At 61.5% G+C, this 13,449-nt stretch overlaps 6 protein-coding genes across 8 annotated transcripts in view; 3 read left to right on the top strand and 3 right to left on the bottom strand.

Annotated features, from left to right (window-relative positions):
• The window catches only part of SDRG_05942 (hypothetical protein), a gene marked incomplete at its 3' end in the record, with an annotated part of 3,688 nt that extends 733 nt beyond the window's left edge, over nt 1-2,955 (bottom strand). Inside the window, exons 1-3 of one of the 3 annotated variants that reach the window (XM_008611687.1) lie at nt 2,914-2,945; nt 305-2,864; nt 46-236 (exon numbers count right to left, since the gene is read on the bottom strand). In XM_008611687.1, the coding sequence (XP_008609909.1) occupies nt 46-236; nt 305-2,864; nt 2,914-2,916 (2,754 nt within the window). In that variant the 5' untranslated portion in view covers nt 2,917-2,945. Of the gene's footprint in view, nt 1-45; nt 237-257; nt 2,865-2,913 lie in introns of those variants that run through there. The other 2 variants (XM_008611689.1, XM_008611688.1) reach the window with 2 other exon arrangements.
• A 694-nt stretch (nt 2,956-3,649) lies between these two features.
• SDRG_05943 (tubulin binding cofactor A) lies at nt 3,650-4,145 on the top strand. Its single transcript, XM_008611690.1, has one exon. The coding sequence runs from the start codon at nt 3,698-3,700 to the stop codon at nt 4,004-4,006; it is 309 nt and encodes a 102-aa protein (XP_008609912.1). The 5' UTR covers nt 3,650-3,697; the 3' UTR covers nt 4,007-4,145.
• On the bottom strand, nt 4,052-4,722 carry SDRG_05944 (hypothetical protein; the record flags this gene model as incomplete). The annotated part of the gene is made up of 3 exons (XM_008611691.1): nt 4,052-4,188; nt 4,228-4,358; nt 4,406-4,722. The coding sequence occupies 3 exons, from the start codon at nt 4,720-4,722 to the stop codon at nt 4,052-4,054; spliced, it is 585 nt and encodes a 194-aa protein (XP_008609913.1).
• A 2,812-nt stretch (nt 4,723-7,534) lies between these two features.
• On the top strand, nt 7,535-10,207 carry SDRG_05945 (hypothetical protein). Its single transcript, XM_008611692.1, has 2 exons — nt 7,535-7,585; nt 7,632-10,207. The coding sequence occupies exons 1-2, from the start codon at nt 7,583-7,585 to the stop codon at nt 10,161-10,163; spliced, it is 2,535 nt and encodes an 844-aa protein (XP_008609914.1). The 5' UTR covers nt 7,535-7,582; the 3' UTR covers nt 10,164-10,207.
• A 1,348-nt stretch (nt 10,208-11,555) lies between these two features.
• Nucleotides 11,556-12,550, top strand: SDRG_05946 (hypothetical protein). The gene is made up of 3 exons (XM_008611693.1): nt 11,556-11,976; nt 12,029-12,249; nt 12,295-12,550. The coding sequence occupies exons 1-3, from the start codon at nt 11,588-11,590 to the stop codon at nt 12,462-12,464; spliced, it is 780 nt and encodes a 259-aa protein (XP_008609915.1). The 5' UTR covers nt 11,556-11,587; the 3' UTR covers nt 12,465-12,550.
• On the bottom strand, nt 12,520-13,272 carry SDRG_05947 (hypothetical protein; the record flags this gene model as incomplete). The annotated part of the gene is made up of 1 exon (XM_008611694.1): nt 12,520-13,272. The coding sequence occupies one exon, from the start codon at nt 13,270-13,272 to the stop codon at nt 12,520-12,522; it is 753 nt and encodes a 250-aa protein (XP_008609916.1).
• Nucleotides 13,273-13,449: the final 177 nt, after the last annotated feature.

Here is a 13,449-nt window from a genome sequence, read left to right on the forward strand (position 1 = left end):
AGCGCGAGCCTGGGCTTCAGCCTGCGCACGGGCTTGGGCCTCGGCCTCAGCGCGAGCTTGAGCTTCAGCCTGAGCACGGGCTTGAGCTTCAGCGTGAGCGCGAGCTTGATCTTCAGTCTCTGCACGGGCTTGCGCTTCAGTCTCTGCATGGACCTGCTGCTGCAAGCGATCCGCTTCTTCAGCGGCCGACTCGCACTGCGCTTCATCTTCGTGACGGACTTGTGCCTGATGCTGGCCTACAGCACACAGAGTTGACGTCGTCTTCGTCACAGATATATTAAGTCAAAATTACGCTGCTACATACCTCCGGTCGGCGCGCCCATGGCCTCCAAGACGTTCATGTCCAGAAGCGGCGACCGCGTCGGGTACTCGGCAGCGGCAGCGTGCACTTGACGCTCCTTCTCCAGCAGATGCGCCGCATTCAACGACGCCGCCCAGTTCTCAAACAACTCTTCGTGCTTGGCCGGGTCCGCCAGCGCCTTGGCCGCGCGCGTGCTCACGAGCGCAAGGTCCTCGCGCCACGCACCCAGCACGTCGCCCACCTGGTCGGGTTGGTACGACCGCGCAAAGAACGCAGCTTCCGGCAGCCGCTTGGTCTCGACGAGCAGCGCCGTGCACTCGCGGAGTCGGCCGAGCAGAAGGAGCGCGATGAACGCCACGTTGTGCCGGTGCTTCTCGGTCGCGAGCGCTGCGAGCCGCGTGAGCCCACTTAGGTCGCCCTTGGACGTGTACAGCAAGAGCAGCAGACTCAGGTCGTCGGCCTTGATTGCGCACTCTTCGGCGAGCTCGTAGTTGGCGTCGTTGAGCGCGAGGTCACCAAGCTGCTTCCACTTGTGCTGCATGTCGGTGGCCGACACGTGCACATCGTTGGCCGCGCGCTCCATCATGATGGCCTTGGCCACGTCGAGCTTGGCGAGCTGGACGGCGAGGTCAAAGCGCTGGTCCGGGTCCGTGCTCAGCTGCAAGGCCTCTTCCTTGAAGCCCTGCGACTCGAGGAAGCGCGCGACCGCGTCCATTTGGTCGGACGGAAGGCGCGGCAGGATCGCGTTGGCTGCGTCAAAGTCGCGCCGGACGACCGCAGTCTGGTACTCGAGCAAGACGACGTTGAGCGTGAAGCTCGTCACGTGCTTGGCCTTGTCCATGAGGAAGACGACGTTCTCGCGCGGAAGGTACCCGAGCAGGTACATCTTGCTCGGGAGGTGCGACACGGTCATGATCTCGCCGCCGACGTAGTAGTTGAGGCGGCCGGTCGCGTTCACATACAAGAAGCAGTCGCCGATCCACGTGCCCGACCCGACCTTTTCGCTCATCTCGTGCAGCAGCTCAAACGACCCCTCGACGCCGTCCGGCCCCGCCGCATGCAGATTCGCCGTCACTGCGTCGCGGTGGTAGCGCAGCACGTAAAAGCTGGCGTCGCTTGCCAGCACGAGAAGGTCGCCGGCGTCCGACCAGTAGACGTTCTTGACGGACGCGTCGATCTTGCGCACAAAGCGGAGGTCATCCCAGTCGTAGAACGCAATGCAGTCGGGCCCACGGACGCCGACGAGCGCGCCGCCAAAGAGCCCTTCGGCCGAGCACTGGGCAGGCTTGATGGTCTTGGCCTCGGCAAAGTTCTTGAAGAGCGTGAGCTTGGAAGACGACTCGCGCGTGACGTAGTCGCCCGTGCCCGTCGGCGACCACGCAAAGTCGAGCGCCGACCCAAAGCTCTTGTTGCGCAGCTGCTGCGACGTGTAGATGATGTACTCGCCGTCGCCGCAAATGACCACAAACCGGCCGTTCGCGTTGTGCTTGAGCTTTTGCGGAAAGACGTCGCAGGACCCGAGGTCACGGCCTGGCAACGGCACGCGCTCGCCGTCCTTGAGACTCAATTCGGCCACGACGCCCTTGAGACTCGCGGTCTGAATCTCGTTGTTATTGGCCCAAATGACCTTGCCGGTCGCGTCCATGCTCACGATCGGCGTGTCGTGGCCCAAGCGCAGGACGACGCTGCCTTCGTCGTAGCCAATCGCCATCTTGTTGGAGCCCTCGAGGCCCGCCAAGCACCACGCGCGCTCCATGCCATAGTTGAGCGTCGACTCGGCGCGGTACGTCGTGCTGTGCCACATGCGCACAGCGCCGTCTTCGCAGGCCGAGATGATGAGCGGGAGGCGCGGGTGGTAGAGCACGTCCGAGAGGTTGTGCGTGTGGCCGTCAAGCGTGTGCACGATCGTCTTGGTCTGGTAGTCCCAGACCTTGACGGTCTTGTCGTCCGAGCCAGAAATGAGGTACGGCTTGTCGCCGCCCGGGTAGTAGTCGACGCAGTTGACGCCACGCTCGTGGCCTTCGAGCGTAAAGTGCGGGTGGGACGAGCCGAGGCCCCAGACGCGCACGGTGCGATCGAGCGACGCGGTCGCAAACGTGTTGGTATCCTTCGGGTTGAACTTGGCCATCATGACGTAGTGGCCATGGCCCTCAAAGACCTGCGTGCACAGCCAGTTCTTATCCCAGTCCCACATCTTGACCGTCATGTCGTCGGCACACGAGAGAACGATGGGCAAGACCGGGTGCACCTCGAGGTACCGGATGTAGTCCGTGTGCGCGTCAAAGGCTGCGACCTTGTCCATCGTGTTGTAGTTGAAGACGCGGATCTGGAGGTCGTCGCTCGAGGACACGATCCACTGCTTGCGCGCAATGAAGCGCGCGTTGCGCACGGGCAGCGAGCTCACTTCAAACGACTTGACGAGCTGCTGCTTGTCGTAGTCCCAGAGCATGACGCTGCCGTTGTACAGGCCGGTGAGCACCCATGGCTCGGTCGGGTGCAGGTCCACGCTCTTGACGCGCTCCGACCGGCTCGTGAGCTTTTTCTTGATGTCTAGGCGCAGCGGCTACGCATGTACAGGCGTCATTTCGCGGCCTCATGGGGCGGCCACGTACCATGAGCAGTCCGGGTCGCTGGGGTATGGGCCACAAATCCGAAATACTCTGGGGATCGAAGTCATCCTGCGGAAACGGATATCGGCTCTCGCAGTTTTCATACATGGCGGCACGGGATTGGCTGAAATCCTGATAGCAAGAGGCTGTCATCACCCAACTTTCGCATCACCACGGTGCTCCATGGGTGTTGCGCTCGCTGCACAACGCCCCGTGCGTCGTCAATACGCCGAAAAAGACGTGCATTATATCTTCGCCAGCTTTGGTGCATGCGCAGTATTGGTACTTGGACGGAATGGAGACAGAGTAGGGTTAAAAGTGCGTGAAATTAGCAACAGTGTCCGAGGCGCATCTCCATACTACATCAGCAGCAGTACCGGTAGAGGGCACCAGCGGATCACAGCAGCTAGCTTCAGCCTCCAGGCTTGAACGACAACTCCTCGTTCTCTTGACCATACTCGACGCCATCTACCGGAATGCTACTCGGCACATGTCAAAGTGTTGATCTCGTAACAAGATGAGGAGAAGGTGAACATGCCGTCTCCACCGGTAGGATCAACGTCGCTTGGGCATTTTAGCAAGCGCGCATTTGTCTGTTAATGCTTCAAGTAGATGAACCTTGGCGATGCAGTATCGACTCAAATATCTTTGCTAGTCCAAGCACGCCTCTCGAAGATCGCGATCTTGGCGCATTGTCTGATTGGTGCAAAAGGGTATTGATTTTAACCAATCGGGGGTGGCGATTGCGAGCCAAGCGTCGTCGGTGCCAAAGAAGAACCGGAGGAGGATGCTGACCGAGAAGGAGCTCAAGATCAAGGTGGGCGTGCTGAAGCGCTCGAAGAAGGACGTCGGCTTCTACGAGAAGGAGAAGACGAAGCAGCTCGAGAAGATCGCGAGCATGCGCAGCGACGCCAAGTACGACGACCACGACATCCGCAAGCAGCAGGAGGTGCTTGCGGAGACTGAGGCCATGTTGCCCGAGAGCTATCAGCGCCTCGAAGCGATTGCGCAAGAGATCGAGATGCTTCTGGAACAAGTGCCCGAAGGCACCGAGTGGGCCTGCATTGCCGAAGCCAACGAGCTCTTGCACGCGTAAGAAGAGGCTTTCTGCAGAACGATTAATGGTGATGTATATGCATGGTCATGGCGCTTTGGCCAGCTCGTCAAAGAGGTCCATCGCGCGCTTGCAGCTCGAGGGCACGACCGAGTTGCACCCGCCTTCGCACGCGTTGCGCTTGGCCGGGATCGGGCGCACGCTGGCGTACTCGACACACGCGCCTACGCCATCTCAGCGCGGATCGTATCACTCTATCGCACCTGCGCAGTCGACGCGGGGCATGCACGTCATACTGTCGGTCGCGTTGAGCAGCCGCTCGGCGCAAACCGCCTTGGTCACGGTCATCGTGCCGTAGAGACACCCGTTCGTGCACGGGTCGTTGAACTCGTTCCTAAACGCCTGGTTCAAACGCCATCACGACGAGAGGAGGCGGCGTACTCGGGGCAGATGCGCTTGCACATGTCGGCGTGCCAGCGCGACTGCACAGCGAGCGATGTGCAGTTGGCGCGGACGAGGTTGGCGCGCGCATCGGGCGAGACGTCAGCGGCCGGACGACTCGCCATGTAGACGCCGCTCACCACCAGGAGCGCGGTCATCGCTGCGCCCGCCAGCAGCGCCACGCGTCCTCGCTGTGACGACGTCGAGCTCGCATCGGCGTCGCGGACCTTGATGTCCTTCCAGTAGTCGGTCGCTTCCTTGTCCCAGATGCTGCCGCCGGCAGCGCTCTGCTTGACGGCCGTCGCTCGGCGCTGCATATTTGCTGTCAAGAAATCGAATGACGTGGCTAAATCTGGGACGAGTAATTTTAGATGGCGACGGTTTTTGCAGTTTATACAGCGAATATTTTCAAATGGCCGAGCTTGTTCACACCATCGTCGTCACGGGCTTGTTGCTTGTGTCTTGGAGCTCGGGCACATGCAGCGCGCTGCGCAAGAAGAGGATGACGTCGACGAGATGCGTCGGCAGCTGGAGCTTGCGCGCGCGGAGCGACGGCGAGAGCACGTCTTGCACCGGCAGACAGAACGGGGTGACGCTCAGGTACGATTTTGCCAGCGTCGCCATGTCGCCAAAGACGTGCACGTTGACCTTCCACCACGCGAGCGGGTCGACGAGGTCGGTCGGTGACGCCGCTGTCAACGACGTTGCTGCGTCCAAGTACGTCTGCACCGTCGCTTGGAGTGGCAGCGCCGAGCTGTCTTCGAACGGGTACATGTCGCTCCACGCCATCATGAGGCTGTCCTTGCCGCGCTTCGGCAAGCACGGCGTCGACGCCTCGACGTCATTGGCCTCGGCCGATGGTTTTTCCATCGACGCGCTCAGCGTCACAAAGGCTGCGTGCTTCTCGTTCGGACTCAAGAACGGCAGTGTCTTGAAGCGTGGATCGAGCGCACAAATGACGTGGCAGATCGACGGCGCGTGTTTCAACAGGGCCATGACGCCGGTCGCGAGAGCTTTTTGGATCGGCGACTTAAAGCTGCGGAGACGCTTGGCGATGCCATGCAGCATTGCAAACACGAGCGACGCCAAAGGCTCGAGCACAGTGGACTCGAGGAGGCAGTTTTGCAGCAGCGACTGGATCGGCACGAGTACCTCGGCCATGTCCTTGAGCGTCGCCCAGTCTTCGGCCGCGATCTCGTCCTTCCAGACACGTTCGGCTGCGACGACCTGCGAGACCATGTCGCACGTTGACCACCACGAGGATGTCGGCGTGTCGAGCGGCGTGTTGTGGCACGGGCTCCGCAAGAGGGCCTCGCGGCACCGGTGGAGCACGTCGGCGGCGACGTCAAAGATCGACCGCACGAGGTCCTCGAGCTGGTGCAGTAGACACGGTACAAAGACGATGTTGGGAAACGACGCCTGCAGCGCGCTCAGCGGGCAGTCGCGGCCGAGGGTGACGGCTACGAGGTGCGACTCGAGGCCATATGTCTCAAGCAGCGCCCGGAACCACAGCTCAAACGGCCGGTCGCCGCCGACGAGCGAGATATCGAGGGCGCACTGCCGGCGCTCGAACGCATCGGTCACCCAGTGCGCGGTCGCCACGTAGACGCAAAACGACGGCGAGCCAAGCTCCCAAGTGTCGATCGAGAGCGACAGCTTGGGCCGCGATGCGACGAGGTAGGTGTGGAGCGCACTCCGTAGTGAGAGCGCAGCCTCCCGCAGCATCGCAAGGAGCGCCGGGCCTTGCAGCGACTGGAACGACCCGGTGGTCTTGGACTTGAGCAAATTGAGGAGGTCCGCGTCCATCTCGAGCGGTGCGTACTGCGCGACCGCGTAATGGATCCACTGCTGCGTTTGCGCCATCGACTGCTTCGTCGGACGCAGAGGTAGCTTGGTCTCGTCGGCGGCTTTTGCGCTCTCGCCGACGTCGGGCGACGCGGTCGGTGGGACGATTGCCAGTGGCAGCCGTAGCACGTTGCTGCTATGCTCGCTTGGCTCGTAGTCCTCGGCGCACTTGCCCGGCGCGTAGATGCCATGCTTCCGGCGCAGATGGCGGTTCATCGTCGATGTGCCACCCGAGTAGGCAAAGCGCGTCGAGCCTTCGGGGATGCAGTGGAGACATACGATGGACTTTCTGTCCTCAGACTTGCGAAAGTGCTCCCAGATGAAGCTCGCATTAATGAGCCGCTTGCGCTTGCGATCGATGCCGACGTCCACGAGCATGGCCGTCGCGTCGCCCGAGAGCTCGTCGTCGTCGCGGAGGCGCTTGGCGGGCGCGTCAGGCGGGGGTGTGACCGGCATCTCGCACTGAACCGGCTTCGTGACTGAACCGTTGGTTGACGTTGCACTCCGATTGGCTATAAACATAGACATTTTGCCGCCTCTGATTGGGCAAATGTTTCGAAGGCGACGCTCATTGGCGGAAAAGCGTCAAGGACCACGCGCATCACTCTGCGTGTGGCAGCAATTATCGAGTGATCGCTGTGGGTCTAGGTCGTTCGAATGTGGTCTTGTCGTTGTCGACACAAAGGACTTGAATCGGCGTCCGTCACCGGGAAGGTCTGGACGCTCGCGGCGATGCGTTGGCGCTACGGCGAGCGTGCATCGGCCTCCAGTGAACGACTCTGACGTTAGTAGTGAGCAGTGTGAGGGCAACTGGCAAGGTGTGACCTCTCGTGTCCCGTACTCACCGCCATCGGATTTGCCCACCTACCCCATTTGTGCAGAGGTTGCCTTGGCTACGCCGGGCTTCAACAAGGACTTCAATATTCAGTTTTTGCTTTCGAGAACCAGAACTGGAAGAGACACTTGGTGATAGCTGCTCGCCGACAGCACATTTCTCGGCCGACTTGGGCACTACCGTGCCTGCGATCCCGCTAGCTTCTCCAGCAACTGATCGACTTGATGTCCGCAACTCATCGATTCGCTTGTCGCCGGTAGCCTATCTTGGTCAAGCGACGACGACACTTCGGCTCATGCGGTTCCGGCGCTTGGGCGCTGCCTACAGCAGCTCGCTCGGGGTCAACATCTCTGGTCTTTGTGGTCGCGATGGTTCAAGATACGAAGCTAGCCAATCAGAAGGTGCCACCACAAACCAAACCCCTGCATCGTGATTGGCCCAATGGAGCATCCGGATGCAGGTGGGCTGCGGCCCAGACTGGAAATTGACGTCCTGACATGGTAGCCGACGCTGCCGCATGGGAGGTGCTCATCTCGCTGCATGTAGCCGCTGCGCCTTGAGATCGCCAAGGGCCTCAAGACGCGGTCGATCCGCGTCAAGAGCGTCGCCTTCCACCCGACCGAGCCGTGGGTGCTAAGTGGCCTCTACGATGGCACGGCCACGATCTGGAACTACGAGACCGAGGAGCTCGTCAAGTCGTTTGAAGTGAGCGCGCTCCCCGTGCGCAGCGTACAGTTCGTCGCGCGCAAGCAGTGGATCGTCGCGTCGGGCGACGACATGCACCTCACCGTCTTCAACTACAACACGATGGACAAGGTCGTGAGCGTCGAAGCGCATCACGACTTTGTCCGGTATCTCGAGGTGCACCCGGTCTTGCCGATTGTCCTCACGTGCGCCGACGACATGACGGTCAAGATGTGGGACTGGGACAAGAACTGGCTGTGCACGCGCGTCTTTGAGGGCCATGGCAGCTACGTCATGATGGCCAAGTTCAACCCGAAGGATACCAACACGTTTGCGACCGCCGGCTTTGACGGCACGGTCCGCGTCTGGGGCCTCGCAACGAGCACGCCCCACTTTACGCTCGAGGGCCATGCAAAGGGCGTCAACTGCGTCGACTACTACCCGGGCGGCGACAAGCCGTACCTCATTTCTGGCTCGGACGACAAGACCGTCAAGGTCTGGGACTACCAGACCAAGACGATCGTGCACACGCTTGACGGCCACACACACAACCTCTCGGACGTGCTCTACCACCCGCGCCTCCCGCTCATCATCTCGGCCTGCGAAGACGGCGCTGTGCGCATGTGGCACAGCACGACGTACCGCGCCGAGACGACGCTCAACTATGGCATGGAGCGCGCGTGGTGCTTGGCGGGCCTCGAGGGCTCCAACAAGATGGCGATTGGCTACGACGAAGGCAGCGTCGTCCTGCGCTTGGGCCACGACACGCCGATCGTGAGCATGGACGCGACCGGCAAGGTCATTTGGGCCAACAACAACGAGATTCAGACCGCGAGTCTCAAGGGCGTCGTGGCCGAATTGAGTCTCAAGGACGGCGAGCGCGTGCCGTTGCCAGGCCGCGACCTCGGGTCCTGCGACGTCTTTCCGCAAAAGCTCAAGCACAACGCGAACGGCCGGTTTGTGGTCATTTGCGGCGACGGCGAGTACATCATCTACACGTCGCAGCAGCTGCGCAACAAGAGCTTTGGGTCGGCGCTCGACTTTGCGTGGTCGCCGACGGGCACGGGCGACTACGTCACGCGCGAGTCGTCTTCCAAGCTCACGCTCTTCAAGAACTTTGCCGAGGCCAAGACCATCAAGCCCGCCCAGTGCTCGGCCGAAGGGCTCTTTGGCGGCGCGCTCGTCGGCGTCCGTGGGCCCGACTGCATTGCATTCTACGACTGGGACGACCTCCGCTTTGTGCGCAAGATCGATGCGTCCGTCAAGAACGTCTACTGGTCGGACGCCGGCGACCTTCTCGTGCTGGCAAGCGACGCCAGCTTTTACGTGCTGCGCTACCACCGCGACGCAGTGGCGGCGAATCTGCATGCGGCGGGGCCGGACGGCGTCGAGGGGTCGTTTGAGCTGCTGCACGAGATGAGCGAAAAGGTCGGGTCGGGCACGTGGATCGGCGACTGCTTCTTGTATGTGAACGCGACCGGCCGCCTCAACTACTACGTCGGCGGCGAGATCATGACCGTGTCGCACCTCCCGAGCAAGATGTACCTGCTCGGGTACCTTCCGCGCGAGAACGTCGTCTTCCTCATGGACAAGGCCAAGCACGTGACGAGCTTCACGCTCAACGTCGTCTTGCTCGAGTACCAGACTGCGGTCGTCCGGCGCGACTTTGACGCAGCCAACGCGATCCTGCCGCGCCTTCCGTCCGACCAAATGGACGCGGTCGCGCGCTTCCTCGAGTCGCAGGGTTTCAAGGAAGAGGCCTTGCAGCTGAGCACGGACCCGGACCAGCGCTTTGACCTCGCCGTCCAGCTCGCCAAGCTCGACGTGGCCAAGGCCATCATGATGGAGCGCACGGCCAACGATGTGCACGTGTCGGCCACCGACATGCAGCACAAGTGGAAGCAGCTTGGCGACCTCGCGCTCAACGACGCCAACTACGAGCTCGCCGAAGAGTGCGCAATCAAGGCCGACGACCTGAGTCTGCTGCTCTTGCTGTACACGTCCAAGGGCGACCTAAGTGGGCTCACGCGGCTCGCAGCGCTCGCGACCGAGAAGCACCGGCACAACGTGGCGTTCATCGCGCTCCTTCTGCTCGGCCGACTCCGCGAGTGCACGGCGCTGCTCGTCGAGACCAAGCGGCTGCCGGAAGCTGCATTCTTTGCGCGGTCGTACCAACCCGACCAGGTGGGCGACGTGCTGGGTGCGTGGCGCGACGACCTTGCGCTCGTGAGCACGCGCGCGGCCAAGGCGCTGGCGGACCCGGCCAAGCACGAAGAGTTGTTTGAGAACTGGGCGGCGTCCCTTGCGGCCGCAGAGGCGGCGCCCAAGACGATGCACTCGGCTGGAGAGTACGCATCGCAGTTTTCTATCCTTGATGAAGGTGCCTTCGCTTAGATAACTGTGCTCTATTCGACTCGATACACAAAATTTTGCGTGCCTTTTGATTATCTGTCGTAAGAGACTGCCACGTCATGATGACGTCATCACGCTCGGAGATCATGTTGTGCATGGTACAATCAATGCCTATGCTGGTTGGTATGAAAGGATGAGACAGAGTACATTCACCAAGCGATCGATCAACGAGCAACACGTCGGCTGCTAGCTACGACTTGGTCGCGAGCAAAGCGCAGTGGCAACGCGAACAGTCGACGGTGCGACGAAGTTTCTCTAGAGTTGCGTCTGTATGACGACAAGCCGGGGCTTGGACAAGCACCGCGAATGGCCATTGTGTCGAGACGTCGTGGTTTGTGACGTCCATATCCGACGTAGCGGAACGTCGTCGCGCCTTCTTCGAACGCGCGTCTCCCCAAAAACGCTGCTCACGTCCTTGGTCCGAGTGTGACGATCACTTGGCCGCTGACGCGCCAATGCGAGGCTAAGCAGGAGGCAGCCGACGAGACCGGTGCGTGTTTCGTACCAAGTCAGTAGTACTGGTACGTCGAGGTCTCGTGCGGAGTCACAGAACATCACTGGTTCACATACAGCGGGATCATCGTAACGTTAGGCTTTGATGCTTCATTGTCTATCGGGTCTGAAACACTGTCTCAGGGCAACGGGTTCCCGCAAGTACCACGAGCACCCCGTCGCTTGGTGAGCGAGCGACTAGAAGATGGCTCGAGGTCTCTGCGGACGCAACACAGGTATACCTCAACGTCAACACAACACACGTTCCGACAGAGCTTGGACTGTGAGCAACCCTTGGCCGTGGGCAGATCAAGAGCCATCGATCAATTCCCACAGCCGCCGACCACATTCACCTTGCGTGGCGCTTTGAATCGCGCGAGTAGAACCTGAAAACACACTGTATGAAGCCTACCAGTACCTTGGTACAGTCGACAGGCACCGGGCGTATCCGCCACAGCGTAGCGCACGTTCTATGAACTCCTTGTCGACGGTCAAGTGATTGTCAGATCGATACGAACGCTCCACGTCGTGAAGCGCACGGTCGGATAGCTCTTGCCGCATCCGCCTTGGAGTGGTTGCTCCAAGGGACACTGCGAAGGATGCCATGATACTCGGGCAGGTTCGCCCTTGACCAAGGCAAGGTGGCGACGGACTGTCGCCGGCTTGAGATCGACGACGAGTGCATGGGCGCGCTGCTACGCCGTCATATGCACGCTGCCATAGCCGCTTCTGGACCGATCCGCGGCTGCTGGGCACCTTGCGTTGTGTGGACAAGCGCGAGGCGGCGCGATCTTGGCCTTTCCCGCGCGCAGCTTCGCGCGTTTCTACTTCACTGCGCCCTGATTGGCTGTTTTTACGCCGCGGCCATGCACCAGTTGGGAACTCGCACGAACACCACCATCACCACCATCTTCATGGCAGCAGCGCGTCGCAGTCTGTGGCGGGTCGCGGCCCGATCGGCCTCGAGCTTGGCGCCGTCGGCCGCCGGGCTGCCCACGCGCCACGTCCTCCACGCCCACCATGTGCCCACGACGCCGACGCAGAAGCTGCTGGTGGCAGCTACGGCGGCCGTCTCGGTCTTTGCCAACCCGGAGCGCGGCGACATGCTCGCGGCCCTCGGCGACGCCACGGGCGAAGTCGCCTTGCGCCAGATGCACCTCAAGATGTGCTCGGACCCCGTGGGCATGGAGATCCTCGCGCAGAAGCCGCGGATCCGGTCGGCGGTCACGGACATCGACGCGCTCCGGTCGCTGCCCACCGACACCTTTGGCTACGCCTACACGCAGTTTATGGACGCCCATGGGTACGTAGTACGTCATTGCCTCCTCCTCCTACGCAGCCTCATGCGTGTGCAGCTTTGAAGCCGACGGCCGCGCGCACGTCCGCTTTGTCGACGACCCGGAGCTAGCGTACGTCTTGCAGCGGTACCGGGAGCTCCACGACTTCTGGCACGTTCTCTTTGGCCTGCCGCCGACCGTCTTTAGCGAAATCGCGCTCAAGTACGTGGAGTTGGTCCAGACGGGCCTGCCCGTGTGCGCCTTGAGCGGCTTTGTTGGGCCGCTTCGCCTCTCGTGTGGTACGACCATTGCCTCCATAAGCTGCCGCTGACCATGCGACGTAGGCGAGCGCAAGGAGCTTCTCGGCACGTTTGTGCCGTGGGCCTACCGCGCCGGCCGCGAAGCACCGTGCCTCCTCAATGTCTACTACGAGCGCGAGTACGAAACCAAGCTCGAGGACCTCCGCCGGCGCCTCAACATCCGCGTCGCGCCCACCCGGCGCCACGCCAACTAGAAGATGTACACTGTTTTCCACTAGTATCTACGATGCGTCGACGAGTTTGTGACGATTATGCATACACAATGTCGTACAGAATCGCGCGCTTGGCGTCGTCTAGAGCGCAGTCGTCCGGGAGGTTGGCGCGGTCGAGCGTCGTCGTCGTCGTGAAGCGAAACCCGTGGGATGTCAGCGCGGCCTGGAGGACGTCGTGGGAGACGTCGGCGCGCGGAATGTGGCAGAGCACAAAGCGTCCGTGCGGCGCGAGCCACGTGCGGACTGTCGAGAGCAAGAGCGGGACGAGCTCGCCCTTGTAGAGCACGTCGCCGGCGATGAGCACGTCAAAGCGATGGTCGCCAAAGCGCTCGGCGAACGCCGCGTTGGAAGCCGCGTCGCCCCACCACAGCGACGCCGTGTGCAAGTTGGTCGCGTCCGGTGCGTTCGACTGCACGTTCCACGCCAGCACGTCGTTGACGACCTCGAGGTCGCCGTCGGTGGCGACGAGGTCGGACGCGCCTGCCAGCCGCGAAACGAGGCTCGCAAGGCCTGTGCCGGCGCCGAGCTCGAGCACGCGTTTGGCAGCAACAATGTCGGCGTGGGCGTGGAGGTACTCGGCAAGGAGGTACGACCCGGGCCAAATGCGCTGCCCCGAGATCTCGGACGACGTGGCCTTCATCTCGGAGAGCATCGAGAAGGACGCGGCGAGCGAGAGCTCCTCCATCTGACGGATGCGGAAGCGCAGGTCGCGCCCAATGCGGATTGTCGAGAGGCCATACTCGACGCAGTCACGCCAGCCTTCGTCTTCCGAGTCGCTGCCACCTTGCATCGTTGTCCAACCGCGCGGCCGAGAAATATAAGACCATGCTGGTATGAATTGGCGCCGCGTGGTAGGAATTAGCAACCTAATTCGTACTTTGTCCCACTTGGAAAATCCCACAGCGTCAAATTCAAATATTCAGGTGCACCGCAAGATCAACACATCGAGCGCGTGGGAGAGGACCTC

This window comes from Saprolegnia diclina, assembly GCF_000281045.1.
Source record: "Saprolegnia diclina VS20 unplaced genomic scaffold supercont1.16, whole genome shotgun sequence".
Taxonomy (NCBI): Eukaryota; Oomycota; class Saprolegniomycetes; order Saprolegniales; family Saprolegniaceae; genus Saprolegnia; species Saprolegnia diclina.